General features: G+C 42.9%; 2 protein-coding genes and 1 long non-coding RNA gene across 7 annotated transcripts in view; 2 read left to right on the forward strand and 1 right to left on the reverse strand.

The window, feature by feature from the left end:
- LOC147350248 (uncharacterized) overlaps positions 1-13,648 on the reverse strand; it is a 274,444-nt gene extending 260,796 nt beyond the window's left edge. For 2 of the 3 annotated variants that reach the window (XR_015148678.1, XR_015148676.1), the window contains exons 1-2: positions 13,252-13,559; positions 9,961-10,090 (exon numbers count right to left, since the gene is read on the reverse strand). This is a non-coding gene — a long non-coding RNA (uncharacterized LOC147350248). Of the gene's footprint in view, positions 1-9,960; positions 10,091-13,251 lie in introns of all 3 variants that reach the window. The other variant, XR_015148677.1, reaches the window with a different exon arrangement.
- On the forward strand, positions 10,601-13,032 carry LOC147350251 (uncharacterized). Its single transcript, XM_086361151.1, has 2 exons — positions 10,601-10,639; positions 12,277-13,032. The coding sequence occupies exons 1-2, from the start codon at positions 10,601-10,603 to the stop codon at positions 13,030-13,032; spliced, it is 795 nt and encodes a 264-aa protein (XP_086217277.1).
- Positions 11,940-13,933, forward strand: part of OSMR (oncostatin M receptor) — a 68,419-nt gene continuing 66,425 nt past the window's right edge. The window contains exon 1 of one of the 3 annotated variants that reach the window (XM_086361505.1): positions 11,940-11,990. The gene's annotated coding sequence lies outside the window, so the exon portion shown is untranslated. Of the gene's footprint in view, positions 11,991-12,460; positions 13,025-13,933 lie in introns of those variants that run through there. The other 2 variants (XM_086361506.1, XM_086361507.1) reach the window with 2 other exon arrangements.

Genomic DNA, 13,933 nt, shown 5'->3' on the forward strand with positions numbered 1-13,933 from the left:
TTTTTTAACTTTTGTAATATTATTGTGTTTTTAAAATTTTACTTATTTTTAATTGAAGGATAATTGCTTTACGGTACTGCATTGGTTTCTACCAAACATCAACCTGAATCAGCCATAAGTTTACCCATGTTCCCTCCCACTGGAACATCCCTCCCACCTCCCACCCTTCTAGGCTGTTACAAAGCCCCAGCAAATTCCCATTGGCTATCTATTTTACATATGGTAGTATATGTTTCCATCTTGTTCTCTCCACACCTCCCACCCTCTGCTTCTTCCCCTCCCCTAGCCGTGTCCATAAGTCTGTTTTTAATGTCTGTGTCACCATTGCTGTTCTGCAAATAGCTTCATCAGTGCCATCATTCTAGATTGCATATATATGCGTTATTATACGATAACTGCTTTTCTCTTTCTGACTTACTTCACTCTGTAAAGATTAAGAGTATATGGAAAAAAAAATCCCACTGCTAGACATACACACTGAGGAAATCAGAATTGAAAGAGACACGTGTACCCCAATGTTCATCACAGCACTGTTTATAATAGCCAGGACATGGAAACAACCTAGATGTCCAGCAGCAGCTGAATGGATAAGAAAGCTGTGGTACATACACACAATGGAGTATTACTCAGCCATTAAAAAGAATACATTTGAATCAGTTCTAATGAGGTGGATGAAACTGGAGCCTATTATACAGAGCGAAGTAAGTCAGAAAAACACCAATACAGTATATTAATGCATATATATGGAATTTAGAAAGATGGTAACGCTGACCCTATGTGAGAGACAACAAAAGACACAGATGTAAAGAACAGACTTTTGGACTCTGTGGGAGAAGGCGAGGGTGGGATGATTTGAGAGAATAGCATTGAAACATGTATATTATCGTATGTGAAATAGATCGCTAGTCCAAGTTTGATGCATGAGACAGGGTGCTCAGGGCTGGTGCACTGGGATGACCCTGAGGGATGGGATGGGGAGGGAGGTGGGAGGGAGGGTCAGGACAGGGAACACATGTACACCCATGGCTGATTCACATGAATGTATGGCAAAAACCACCACCTCCAATTAAAGAAAAAAAAAAAAAAAGAATGTATGGAAAGAGATAAACAGCATTATCTGGGGGACAACCCCTGAAGCTGAGGTATCTGGCCATAGACTTTCTGAAACAGGGCCCACTTTTCCATGGGAGGGTCTGTGCCCCAACCCAGCTCCCTGTGGGTTAGGGGCTCTAGTTCCCCTAGTTCTAAGAAGCCAAAGTCTAAAACAGCTGCTAAGAGCCCATATTCTCAGACAAGTGCTGGACAGCATGCATGCTATGCAGGTTGCATGGAACACAATTCTGACTGTTTACTCCGGATGAAGCCCACTGGTTGACATGTACAACTCACAGGCAACACTTCAGACCAGTGTCCCATTTTTGTTGTTGTTAATCGTTGCATTTTTTAAAAATTTAATATTTTACTGCTGCTGCTAAGTTGCTTCAGTTGTGTCCGACTCTGTGCGACCCCATAGACGGCAGCCCACCAGGCTCCCCCATCCCTGGGATTCTCCAGGAAAGAACACTGGAGTGGGTTGCCATTTCCTTCTCCAATGCATGAAAGTGAAAAGTGAAAGTGAATTCACTCAGTCGTATCTGACCCTCAGAGACCCCATGGACTGCAGCCTTTACTAAGTAACATAATTATATGGATAAAAATTCAAACGATATGAAAAGGAAGAGTTAAAACTCTCCCCTCTGTCCCTCAGTTGTCTTCCCCAGAGGCAATTAATTTTATTTCTTTTATATCCCTAAAGAGATTATAATTGATTATAACTTGAACAGAACAACCTCCCCCCTAAAATAACAAATGTGGCTTCTCATATTCTTTGATTTTTAAAGATATTACCATAAAAAATAAAAACAAATGATTAAAAAAAACGAATCCGCACAGATAGGTCTAAAGTGAAAAACTACAAGCCTTCCCCTACACATTACCCCCCATTTTTGCCCTTCTCCCCAAGAACATCCACAGTCACGAAATTTCTTGTAATCCTCCTCCAAATATGCTCATGCATATATGCCATGCTGCTGCTACTGCTGCTAAGTCGCTTCAGTCGTGTCCGACTCTGTGAGACCCCATAGACAGCAGCCCACCAGGCTCCCCCATCCCTGGGATTCTCCAGGCAAGAACACTGGAATGGGTTGCCATTTCCTTCTCCAATGCGTGAAAGTGAAAAGTGAAAGAGAAGTCGCTCAGTCGTGTCCGACTCTTAGCGACCCCGTGGACTGCAGCCTACCAGGCTCCTCCATCCATGGAGTGGGGTGCCATTGCCTTCTCCATATATGCCATAAACATTAACAAATTAAATAGATAAATGGACATGCCACATACACATTTCTGACTCTTTTTTGACTTAATTGACTATCTTGGACATATTTCCACAGCAGCTGATAAAGCACATAATCTTCCTTCCTTTCCTTTGAAAGGATGAATCATAGCATTTTCAGTAGTCTTCTATTGGATAATCTTCAGTTTTTTACTAGTTTTTGTTATTACAGTGTTTTTCCTACCATCACCCCATTTCCCCCACAGTGTTTTTCTAATGAGCATCTGTGTGTGTTACAATTTTGCAACTATGAATATTTGTAAGTCTACATTTCCAGCTAAGTGAATATTATTACTTTTTTCTTCCTGAAAAGAAGGGGTATTTTCAAAGGAAATGGTCTGTATTCATTCTTTTCTGAAACATTTATACTTTCATGTTTAGGCATCATGTTCCAGTAATTTCTAAGAAAACTATTTTTATGATTATTTTTGCTACAAAATCTAGTAACATTAATAACATTTTTTTCCTTCTTGGGTTTTTTTAATTTAGCTTGATTATTTTGTATTGAACTTGAATGAACATTTCTCCCTGGCCTGTTTTCAAAAAAATGCCCTGAGAATGTGGAAATTACCAGAGTTTTATTCCACAGTGACTAAGCATCATTAAATAATTGCTGTTATGTTAGAATTGAATGAAAGAACCTACATTTTAAAAGCTGACAAGATTGGATATAAAGGTGAATAACTTTAGGAAGTATTCATTTTAGTCTAGATGAAATTTAAACACACATGGAATCACCAGATAAAGATAAACCTTACCATTGCTGCTGCCGAGTCGCTTCAGTTGTGTCCGACTCTGTGCGACCCCAGAGACGGCAGCCCACCAGGCTCCCCCATCCCTGGGATTCTCCAAGCAAGAACACTGGAGTGGGCTGCCATTTCCTTCTCCAATGCATGAAAGTGAAAAGTGAAAGTGAAGTCGCTCAGTCATGTTCGACCCTCAGCGACCCCATGGACTGCAGCCTTCCAGGCTCCTCCATCCATGGGATTTTCCAGGCAAGAGTACTGGAGTGGGGTGCCATTGCCTTCATAACTCCCTCAAATAAATTTTGTTTTTGGCATTTCAACAAAATTCACAGGAAATTCAAGGACAAGTTTCACCAATCCTCCTTTCGTTCCCCAAACTGTTTCCTTGGTAGTATTGTCTTATATGAGCTTCCCTGGTGACTGAGATGGTAAAGAATATGCCTGCAATGCAAAAAATGCAGGTTCGATCCCTGGGTTGGGAAGATACCCTGGAGAAAGGAATGGCTACCTGTTCCAGTATTCTTGCCTGGAGAATGCCATGGACAGAGGAGCCTGGCAGATTACAGCCCATGGGGTCACAAGGAGTTGGACACAACTGAGAGGCTAACACTGTTACTTTTTCATCATGTTATTAGCACTCATTTTTATTTTAACATGACGTTTAAGTTAATAGATTAGCCTTATACAATTCCAGCAGGCTTTCAGCAGTTTCCAGATTGAAGTCTAAGGCAAAAATATTTGAATCTTTTGAAAAACTGGATTGTTTCAGAAGAATATTTTGTTTGAGGGAGAAATCTACCCTAGGAAAGTGGGAAAAAAAAACCCAAACAAGTTCCTTGTATTTTCTCCCAATAACTTCATCATTTAGTGCTTCAAAATATAACTGTAGGGAGTGTCCTTTTGGTCATAGCTGAGGAGCTCTCATTAAACTGCCCCTCCTACATACAACAATATCAAACACTAGGAAAAATACAAATAAAAAACACATAAAAAGCAGTGGAGAATTGACAAAAACAGTAAGATTCTGGAAGAGAATTAACACTTGGAACAAAGGAAAGAGTATGGAGTGAGTTTCCCATATTTTATGGCCCTTAGCTTGAGACCCCACAAGTCTTGTGCAGTGTGAGGGTAACTAAAACTCTGTTAGAAAATTTACAATATTTCTGGCTTGAAGAATCAGAGCTCAGAGTTTGATGCAAACACATTGTTTGGAAAATAAAGTGAGAAACAGCAGAAAAGAAATAGCTAGAGAGGAAAAAGCTTATATTCTGTGCTTAAACTTACATCATTGATAAGCTATGAATCATGACTGTGCAAGACAGAATTCAAAACAGCCTAGATAAAAACAAGCCTCCCCCCCCCCCCACAAAACAGTGAATTTGGATTTGAGCTGCTACTACTGCAATCAATATCTTGTTTGCAGTTTGAATCTAACCACATTCTGCAGCTGCTCAGTCGCTCAGTCATGCCTGACTTTTTGTGACCCTATGATGGAGAGTAGCTCGCAGGCTCCTCTATCCATAGGATTTTCCCAGCAAGAATACTGGGGTGGGTTGCCATTTCCTCCTCCAGGGGATCTTCCCAATGCAGGGATTGGACCCACATCTCCTGCATCTCCTGCACAGTAGGCAGATTCTTTACTGCTGAGCCATGGGGAAGCCCCTAACCACATTAACTGCCCATTTTAAAAAGAAAATCAATGTCACTGGAGGAATGTAATAGAACTCATTTTCATAGCATAATGTTTACAATGTCCAGTTGTAATCCAAAATTACTTGACAATACAAAAATAAATAAACAAACCAGGAAATGCGATATGTTCTCATTTGAGCCACAGTCAATACAGCCTGATTCTAAGATGTCTAGATGTTAGAATAACCAAGTCATGCTCTAAAAGCAGTAATTAGAACTATGCTAAATGAGGTAAAGGAAAATATGCCTGGCATGAGCTAAAGGATAGTAAATATCAGGAAGTGAAGTGAAGTGAAGTGAATTCGCTCAGTCGTTTCTGACTCTTTGCAACCCCATAGACTGCAGCCTACCAGGCTTCTCCATCCATGGGATTTTCCAGGCAAGGGTACTGGAGTGGGTTGCCATTTCCTTCTCCAGGGGATCTTCTTGACCCAGGAATTGAACCTGGGTCTCCTGCACTGCAGGCAGATGCTTTACCCTCTGAGCCATTGGGGAAGTCCAGCAAAGGAGAACTTTCTGTGGTTTATCCACCCCCACCCGAGATGGGACTCGAACCCACAATCCCTGGCTTAGGAGGCCAGTGCCTTATCCATTAGGCCACTAAATATCAGGAAAGATATAGAAAATATATATAAAAAAGAAAAATTTAGAACTGAAATATACACTGCCTATCATACAAAATTTAGTAGATGAATTTGATAACAAAACTAAGATGAGAGGAGAGGAGTCAATAAGCTTAAATAAAGTTTGATAGAAGCTTTCCAGTCTAAAAAACACAAAGAAAAAAAGTGAAAACAATAAAGTCCAAGGGCATTTGGGACTATATGAAGGGAAAGGTCTAACATATGAGTAACTGGATTCTAGGAGAGAGATGAGAAAGATAAGAGTAGAAAAAAAAAATGTGAAGAAACACTAGCTGAGAATTTCTCAAATTTGGTCAAAGACATAAATTTACAAATTCAAGAAGCTCAACAAATGTCAAGCCTGATGGATAATGATACTAATTTTTAAAAAATCTCTAAACACATCATTGTCATACTGACAACCAAAAAGAAAGAAAAGATATTGAAAGCAACGAGAGAAAAATGACAGATTATATATACAGGGGAATAATAATTTGAATAATTGACAACTTGTCAACAGAAACAATAGAGATCAGAAAATCACAGAACAACATTTTAAAAGTTTGAAAGGTAAAAGCTGTCAAGCACATATCCTATACCCAGCAAAAACATCCCTCAAGCATGAGATGAAGTGAAGTGTCAGTCACTCAATTATGTCTGATTCTTTCGGACCTCATGGACTACAGCCCACCAGGCTCCTCTAGCCATGGGAATCTCCAGGCAAGAATACTGGAGTGGGTTGCCATTCCCTTCTCCAGGGGATCTTCCCAACCCAGGGATCCAACCCGGGTGTCCCACATTGCAGATTCTTTACCATCTGAGTCACCAGGGAAGCTGGACGAGATGAAGTAAAGACATTAAACACACACACATGACTAAGAGAGTGTATCTCCATATCTGCACTTGAAAATGCTAAAGGAAATCCTTCAGGCTTAGGGAAACAAGAACAGATGAAAACTCGGCTCTCTGGGAAGACTGAAGAACACTGGGGTAAAGGTAAACATGTAAATAGAAAGGACTATTTTTCCTCTTAATTTCTTTAAAATACATATTGCATGCCAGTTTTATCTTGTCATAAACATAATACATTTTATAATTATAACATAAAGGACAAGAAGCATGGTTAAATGGACCTGGTAGGTGAAGTGGTTTAATATTATCTCAAGCAAACAGTAAAAATTAAAGATGTATATCTTAATCCATTAGGCCACATACCAAAAAGTTCTGTAAAGAGGAACAACAAAAACCCAAAAGGCAAATTTAAAATAAAATTCTTTTAAAAATTCAAATGATGTAAAAGAAGGCAGAAAAGGAGAAACAGAAGGACAAAAAGCAGGGAGAATGAAAGAGAAAACATATAGAAAAGTGATAGGTTTAACTCAGTCATATCAATAATTACCTTAAATGTAAGTGTGCTAAACACCCTCTATCAAATTAAAATGCAGAGAATGTACTTTTTAAAAAACTTCCAACTACATGCTCTCAATAAGAGATGCTGTTTAAATATCAATACAAACATGACTATAGTTTTATTTTAGGTCAAGGTTAGCAAATCATTTTCAAAAGTTTCCAAAGTTCCCACCTGACTCTCCCTCAAAGTACTTCCTTCCTGACTGGATTAATGGTCTGTCCTGTAGTATTAATTACTATGCTCATTTTTATTAATCTCCATAACCACAGGCCAAAAGAATAAAAGCAGTTATCCAAGCAAACACATATTCAACAGTATCTCTAAAGCCCATGGAGCAAAAAGAAAAAAAAGAAAAAAATCCAAAATGCTCCCCTGGTGGCTCAGACGGTAAAGAATCCACCTGCAGTGCAAGAGACCTGGGTTGGATCCCTGGGTCAGAAAGATCCTCTGGAGAAGGGAATGGTAACCCTCTCCAGTGTTCTTGCCTGGAGAATTCCATAAACAGAGGACCCTGGCAGCCTACAGTCTTCGGAATCACAAAGAGTCAGACACAACTGAGCGACTAACACTTCTATGGTCTGGTTTCTGATGATATCTGGAATAAGGTGTGAAAACTATTGGAATACGCAGGAGAGGGTGGAATGTGTAGAAGCAATCAATCCTTCAACCAATCTTCCACTAACATTTAGTTCAACCAAGAAACTCCTTTAGAACTATTAAGGATGCTGTTATCCCTCACTTAAATCCACTTAACAGACACTGAAGGAAAACAATTCATACTTAAGTACTTAAAGGAATCTTCTGAAATTCTAAAATATGAAAGCTCCATGTGGCTCTATAATATTTAACATCTTGCTTTGTCATTGTCAGCTCCCTTTTTTGTTTGCTTTTGATTTTTTTAAAAAACATACACATTTGGAAATGATAACTGTCTCTTAGTTAGTCAAGATTTATGATATATTTTAGATTAGAAACTTTTCAAAATTCCTGTTTTGTTTTTTGCAATATAAGAATACATTTACCAAATAACATTTTAATTTCCATTGTTTTCTTAGAAATAATGCCAATGTCACCAACAATCATAACCACAGAAGCATGCTTTAAAACCTAAAAGTGAATCTTTAATATATCAAATGTGATAACATCCAAAAAGAAATAGAGAATTCTTATCCATGAAGGTAATTGTAAATCATCATCCACTACTTATTGATGAAGCCACTTTCTTCAGAAAACTCCCAATTCCTTCAAATTCCATCAGTCTGGTTATCAAATACTGCCAAATATGTAATTATAGATACTTGTAGCAGTTTAACAAATAGAATAATAATTTATATTTCACAGCTTACATAGATGATTTCATACGTCTATATCTATGTGTGTGCTAAGTTGCTTCAGTCGTGTCCGACTCTTTGTTGACCCCATGGACTGTAGCCCACCAGGCTCCTCTGTCCATGGCGATTCTCCAGGCAAGAATACTGGAGTGGGTTGCCATGCTCTCTTCCATATCTACATCCATAGACAGATCTATGTAATATTCCTGATACTTATAGGACTGTATTTCCCCTGAGAAACTGGATAGGGTAAGGCTAACTAACATTCCACTCATGTCTCTCCTGCCATAGTGTTGCAGCAAAAATGGAAATGAGTGAATGGCCTTTCACACATACAAGCCAAACAGGCTTGCAAGAGTTAAACAATCTTGGTCATTCTTTAGCTGTTACTACTAACAAACACTTGAAGTTGGGCTTGTCCTTCACAAAGCTAATTACTCTCTGACTCCGTATTGATTATACCCCACACCTGGCATTCTTGTTCCCTTACAATCGCTTGGAGCATTCTGCATTTCAGAAAAAAAGGCCACGGGCCAATTATTTCAGGGAAACCAGACCCAGTTGCTGAGTTGCCTCAGGCCAGCTGTAGTTGTTTTGAAACTTTGCAAAGAAAGAATAAAAATGCTAGACCTTCATGAGGATATAAAACCCTCTCTCTATTCCCAAGAGATGGGGTGCAGTACTTGAGGTGCTAGCCTGTTATGTATTCCCCTTTGCTGGGCAAAGATAAAGCCATTTTTCTATTTCCTCCAAACTCTGTTTCCGTATTCTTACTGGCACCGGTGGACAGGGGGCCAAGATTTTGACAACAATAGTTACATATATGAGACTTTCTGGTGAAACATGAGGAAGGATGGATCAAGAATCATTCCCAGGTTTTTTGATTTGGTATCTGAGTTAAATGTTGGGGCATTCACTTAATATAAGAGAATCAAAGGTGGAAAACTGAAGCATTTGAACTTGAACATATTGATTTTGATGTACAAATAAGTTGGTCTGTAGTTCAGATGAAATAATTGCAATGGAGAGGAAGATTCAAGGTTCATCGGAGCACAAGTGACCATGGAAATCAGAAGCATGGACATGATCATTCGGGAGACTGTGGATTCAGAGGAGAGAATCAACGATGGAGCCCTGGGACAGGCCAACATCTAGGAGACAGACAGAGAATGAAAAAGGGACAGGGAAATGATTAAAGGAAATTTTTGCATATTGAGGTATTTAGGGAAGTCATTCTGGCTTATACACAAGTTAACCTGAATTTAATGCTAACTAATGCAGCCTGTCTCTGACACAGAGAACTCAAACAGGAGTTCTGTAACAACCTAGAGGGGTGGGGTGGGGGCGGAGATGGGAGGGAGGTTCAAGAGGGAGGGGGACACATGTATACCTACAGCTGATTCATATTGATGTTTGGCTGAAACCAACACAGTTCTGTAAAGCAATTATCCTTCAATTAAAAAAAAATTCAGAAAAAAAATACATTGTCCATCTGCTTTAATTATGAAAGAAAAGGGAGCACTGACCAGAAGAATGTCCATGTTAAAAATAAAGATTAAATGCATCATTAAACGCCTCCATTCCTGGGATACCAGGGCTGATACTCGTTCAATAACAAGACTCCCTTTCCAGGTGCCAAGGCCATCCGAACTCCCTGTGTACGTGTTGATCTGTTTTTTTGTGTTTTTTTTGTTTTTTTGAAACCTTAAAGGAATGTATCCCTGACTTGTTTAATGTTCTTTGTTTTGACAACATATTAAACTCTGCTGAAAACCATACTTCTCTGTACCTTTCTCCTGGCTTCTGCTGCTGGCCAGTGATCCTTGGCATTCCTTGGCTTGAGGCAGAATAACTCCAATCTCTGCCTCAGGAATCACATGGTGTTCCTCCTGGGTTTCTGTGTCCACATTTTCCTCTTCCTATAAGAATAAAAGGCATTGGGTTAATTCAGGCTCAACTTGATGAAATTTGCAAAATCTATATTTCCAAATGGGGTCATATTCTGAAATTCTGGGTGGACATGAATTTTTGGACGACACTATTCAACCTAACACATCATCCTAAGGGAATGATCACAGATTTACAGATGCTATACTAACTAGTCTCTAGAAAGAGGAGTATATGCAAGGAATTAGAATGGTGCACAAAATAAGTGAATTTTATGTGGACACCTGTGGAAGGATGTCATCGAGAGGATGTCCCCTCTGGTTGACCCTCCAACCCCAGACAATCAGAGCCTCCTTATCCCCTCCCCTGTCCTTGGAATATATGTTCTGCTGGCTGTATCTGTACCAGGAGCCATTTTCAAGGATGCAACCTTGACAGAACAATGTGTTATTAAGATCATGGGGTCTGTACACAGGACTGAACCCCATTAAGGCTTCTATATAACTTTTAAGATTCTGGCAGCTGGGTGAGGAGATGTGGAGATGTATTCATCTTGCTACTGTGGGAGACAAGCCTCCTATGTAAGTTCCTTGCTTATTTAAACTGCCACCTACAAAATCAGTCCTGAATATTCATTGGAAGGACTGATGCTGAAGCTGAAACTCCAATACTTTGGCCACCTGATGTGAAGAACTGACTCATTTGAAAAGACCCTGATGCTGGGAAAGATCGAAGACAGGAGGAGAAAGGAATGGCAGAGGATAAGATGGTTGGATGGCATCACTTACTCAATGGACATGAGTTTGAGCAAGCTCTGGGAGTTGGTGATGGACAGGGAAGCCCCTGTCCATGTCCATGGGGTCACAAAGAGTCGGACACACTGAGCAACTGAACTGAACCAATCTGAATGGGCCGGCCTCTCCTTGACCTTTGTGTAAGGGGGCCAATTTAGAATTTCACCAGGGGACTGGAGGGTCCTGAACCAACAGCAGGGAATATTTTGCAACTCAGTTTCTTTCAATTGTTAGAGGAACCCAAAGCAACTTAAGACTCACTTTGCAGAAATTCATCACACTATTTTTTTTTTTTTCACGCTATGAAAAAGTCAATCAGAAAGCCTTCCTCACCCTCAGGACCTGGTTTGACAGAGCTTCCATAGCCAGATGGCTAAACTAATGGACTCTTTAAAACCCTTAATGAGAGGTGTGGCAAAGTACCTTACATTTATTTAGACAAGAGTACCTTTACCTTCATTATCATTAAATATTTACTGTATGCACCATGGTCTTCCTGGCATCATCAGACACAACCTATCTAAAAAGAACTCTTTCCCTGGGATGGCATTGGGAGGAGCTATAAACGTGGACAAACATAAAAGTATTTGGGCTTTAAACATAAAATCATTTGGACTGATTCTGACATTTTGAGCCATTCAGTCAATTCAAGAAGTGATTCTTAAGATACGATTCATGGGTGGTCCTTCTCCATTACTCCTAGTTCTCCCAATCACTGTGGTACTTTGCAGCACCTGAATCTCATCAGTCTTAGTCGCCCAGAGCCAGGTCCCATGGACAAGACTTCAGAGCTGCAGGGCACCCCTGTCCAACACCCCAGCCCCACCAATCTCCCTCTGGGTCCAAAGGCAGCACCACAGCAGCTGTATTTAGATGGTTTCCATACCAGACCCCAGGTGGGTATGCCTTTAGCTAGTCCATCATACAACTTGGTGGTGGTGGTTTAGTGGCTAAGTCTTGTCGAACTCTTGCAACCCCATGGACTGTGTAGCCTGCGAGGCTCCTCTGTCCGTGGGATTTCCCAGGCAAGAATACTAGAGTGGGTTGCTATTTCCTTCTCCAGGGGATCGTCCACACTCAGGGATGGAACCAGGCTCTTCTGCATTGCAGGCGGATTCTTTACCGACTGTACCACCAGGTAAGCCCCCATGTAACTATGAAGAGAGGGCAAATATGCATTTCAAGGGCCCTGTATTTGAATACGTATTTCAAAGATTAAATGGCATTATTAAGAGAAAAAGTAAGCCACGTTATAGCACACATAGCTCTTTGTGTAAGGCTATGGGACAGTTACTGCAAGGACAACTGTATCTGCCAGGGAGTTTCTAGGGAGGAACGCGAACCAGGATCCTAGAACTCAAATTTTATTGCTCTGAACCCCACACAGTCGGAAGTTTGCCTGGAGCGCTTGTGTGTGCCCAAAGAATCTCTGCCGGGAAGCCCAGGGGGTGTGCCTCCAGGCCGGGATAACAAGTGGCCCCGCGGGATCCCACCCGCTTCGCTCCGCTCTGCTCCCGCCCGGGTGGCCAGCCTGCGGGGGCCGGAGCCCCCGCCCGGGTGCCCGGCCCGCCGTTTTCGGTTTCCACTTTTCCTTCCCAGGCCTCGCCCACTTCCTTTCCCACCGGTCCCCGCCCGGCCGCCGAGGCCCGGGGTCCCGCACCTCTGCAGGGTCCCATCCGCTCTCCCCCCGGGGGACCCAAAGGAAGAGAATTCCTGTGGGGCCCAAGAGTGCCAAGAGTGCGCAGCGAGACGGGAAATTGCAAAAGTCCTCGGCCCTCTGCCCTCCCCCGCGGCTTTCCCGTAATTCCCGCCCCTGGGCGCGCGCCCCGCAGCTGATTCATAGGCCAGGCGCGGGGCCGGCCCTGCACGTCCGCACCCGCGCTCTCCCGGGTCTCGCACCGCGGTTCGGCAGCCCAGCCGCCGACGACTCGGCCCGGCTCGCGGAGCCCTCGGCCCGCGGGGTGAGTACCCGACCGCGCGCCCCGCTCGCCTCCGCGCGCGCCGCCTCCCTCGGTGGATTCTCCGCCGGCCCCTGCCGTCTGGACGCGGCCCGGAGTTCAGCACTCTGCTCTCCTGCTCGGTGCCCCGAGGCCTCGCGTTTGCTTGGGCTGGGGGGTTCGCTCTGCCCCGAGAAGGGGTTTCGAGGGGTCCTCGCCGGTGACCCGCGGCCGGGTGCGTAACTACTCATTCTTGCCAGAGCGCACGCCGAGCGTAACCACGACGGTGCCCACCCTGCGTTTACAGTCCCCATCCCACCGCGTCCTTCGCAAGGCAGTCGGGGGATATTTGTGGGATTAAAATTCCCATTTGACCCACTTTTGCCTCGTTCCCAGCACCCCAGAGTTAATTGGGTGTTAATTGCGGTCTCCAGCCTTCCCTCACGTTCCTTTAACGCCTACCTGAGGGTCATACCTCTCTCGGTCGGCGACCTCTCTCCACCTCCCTGTACACCTGGGAGCGAGAGGCGCTCACACGCAGGTGCAGCCGATAAAAGTTCTTGGGGATGCGGTGGTGTCTGGGGTAGACGCCAAGCGAATGGAAGGAGCACCAAGTTGGCCGGTTGGGCGATGGAAGCCTTGTATTTGTAACCGCGCCGCCTCTCACCCTTTTACAGACAGCTCTTTCCTAGGCAAAAAGCACGGAGGGGTTCAGCAACTTGTCCAAGACCATAGAGCTGGCTTCCGTGGCGGTGACGTCGCGGAGCACTGAGAGCCCTCTCTTGACAGTGTTTGGCCGGCTCGTGCCTCCATCTGTCCTGCCTGCCTGTCCTGTGGCTGGAGGCACAGGATTCAGTGCCACGGGGCAAGGGTGCCTGGTAACTGACAAGCTTGAAGACTCTGAACAAGTTTATTCTCCAACTCAGGAGGGATCAATGTAGGCAGAGGCTATGATAGAACTGAATGCCATGTATTTAATTTGAGCTAGAAGGAAAGAAGCTGTGGGTCTTATTCTCAAGTCTAAACTGACTTTAGGACGTGGGTCAGGTTAACGTATGGCCTCAGCCTCTGTTTCCTCCTCTACGAAATAATAACCGTTCACACTAACTATGGATCAGGCACTAAGTACTGTACATACACGAGA

This window comes from Bos grunniens, chromosome 20 (genome assembly GCF_055505025.1).
Source record: "Bos grunniens cultivar Pamir isolate PY7600 chromosome 20, Bosgru_T2T1.0, whole genome shotgun sequence".
Classification (NCBI taxonomy): Eukaryota; Metazoa; Chordata; class Mammalia; order Artiodactyla; family Bovidae; genus Bos; species Bos grunniens.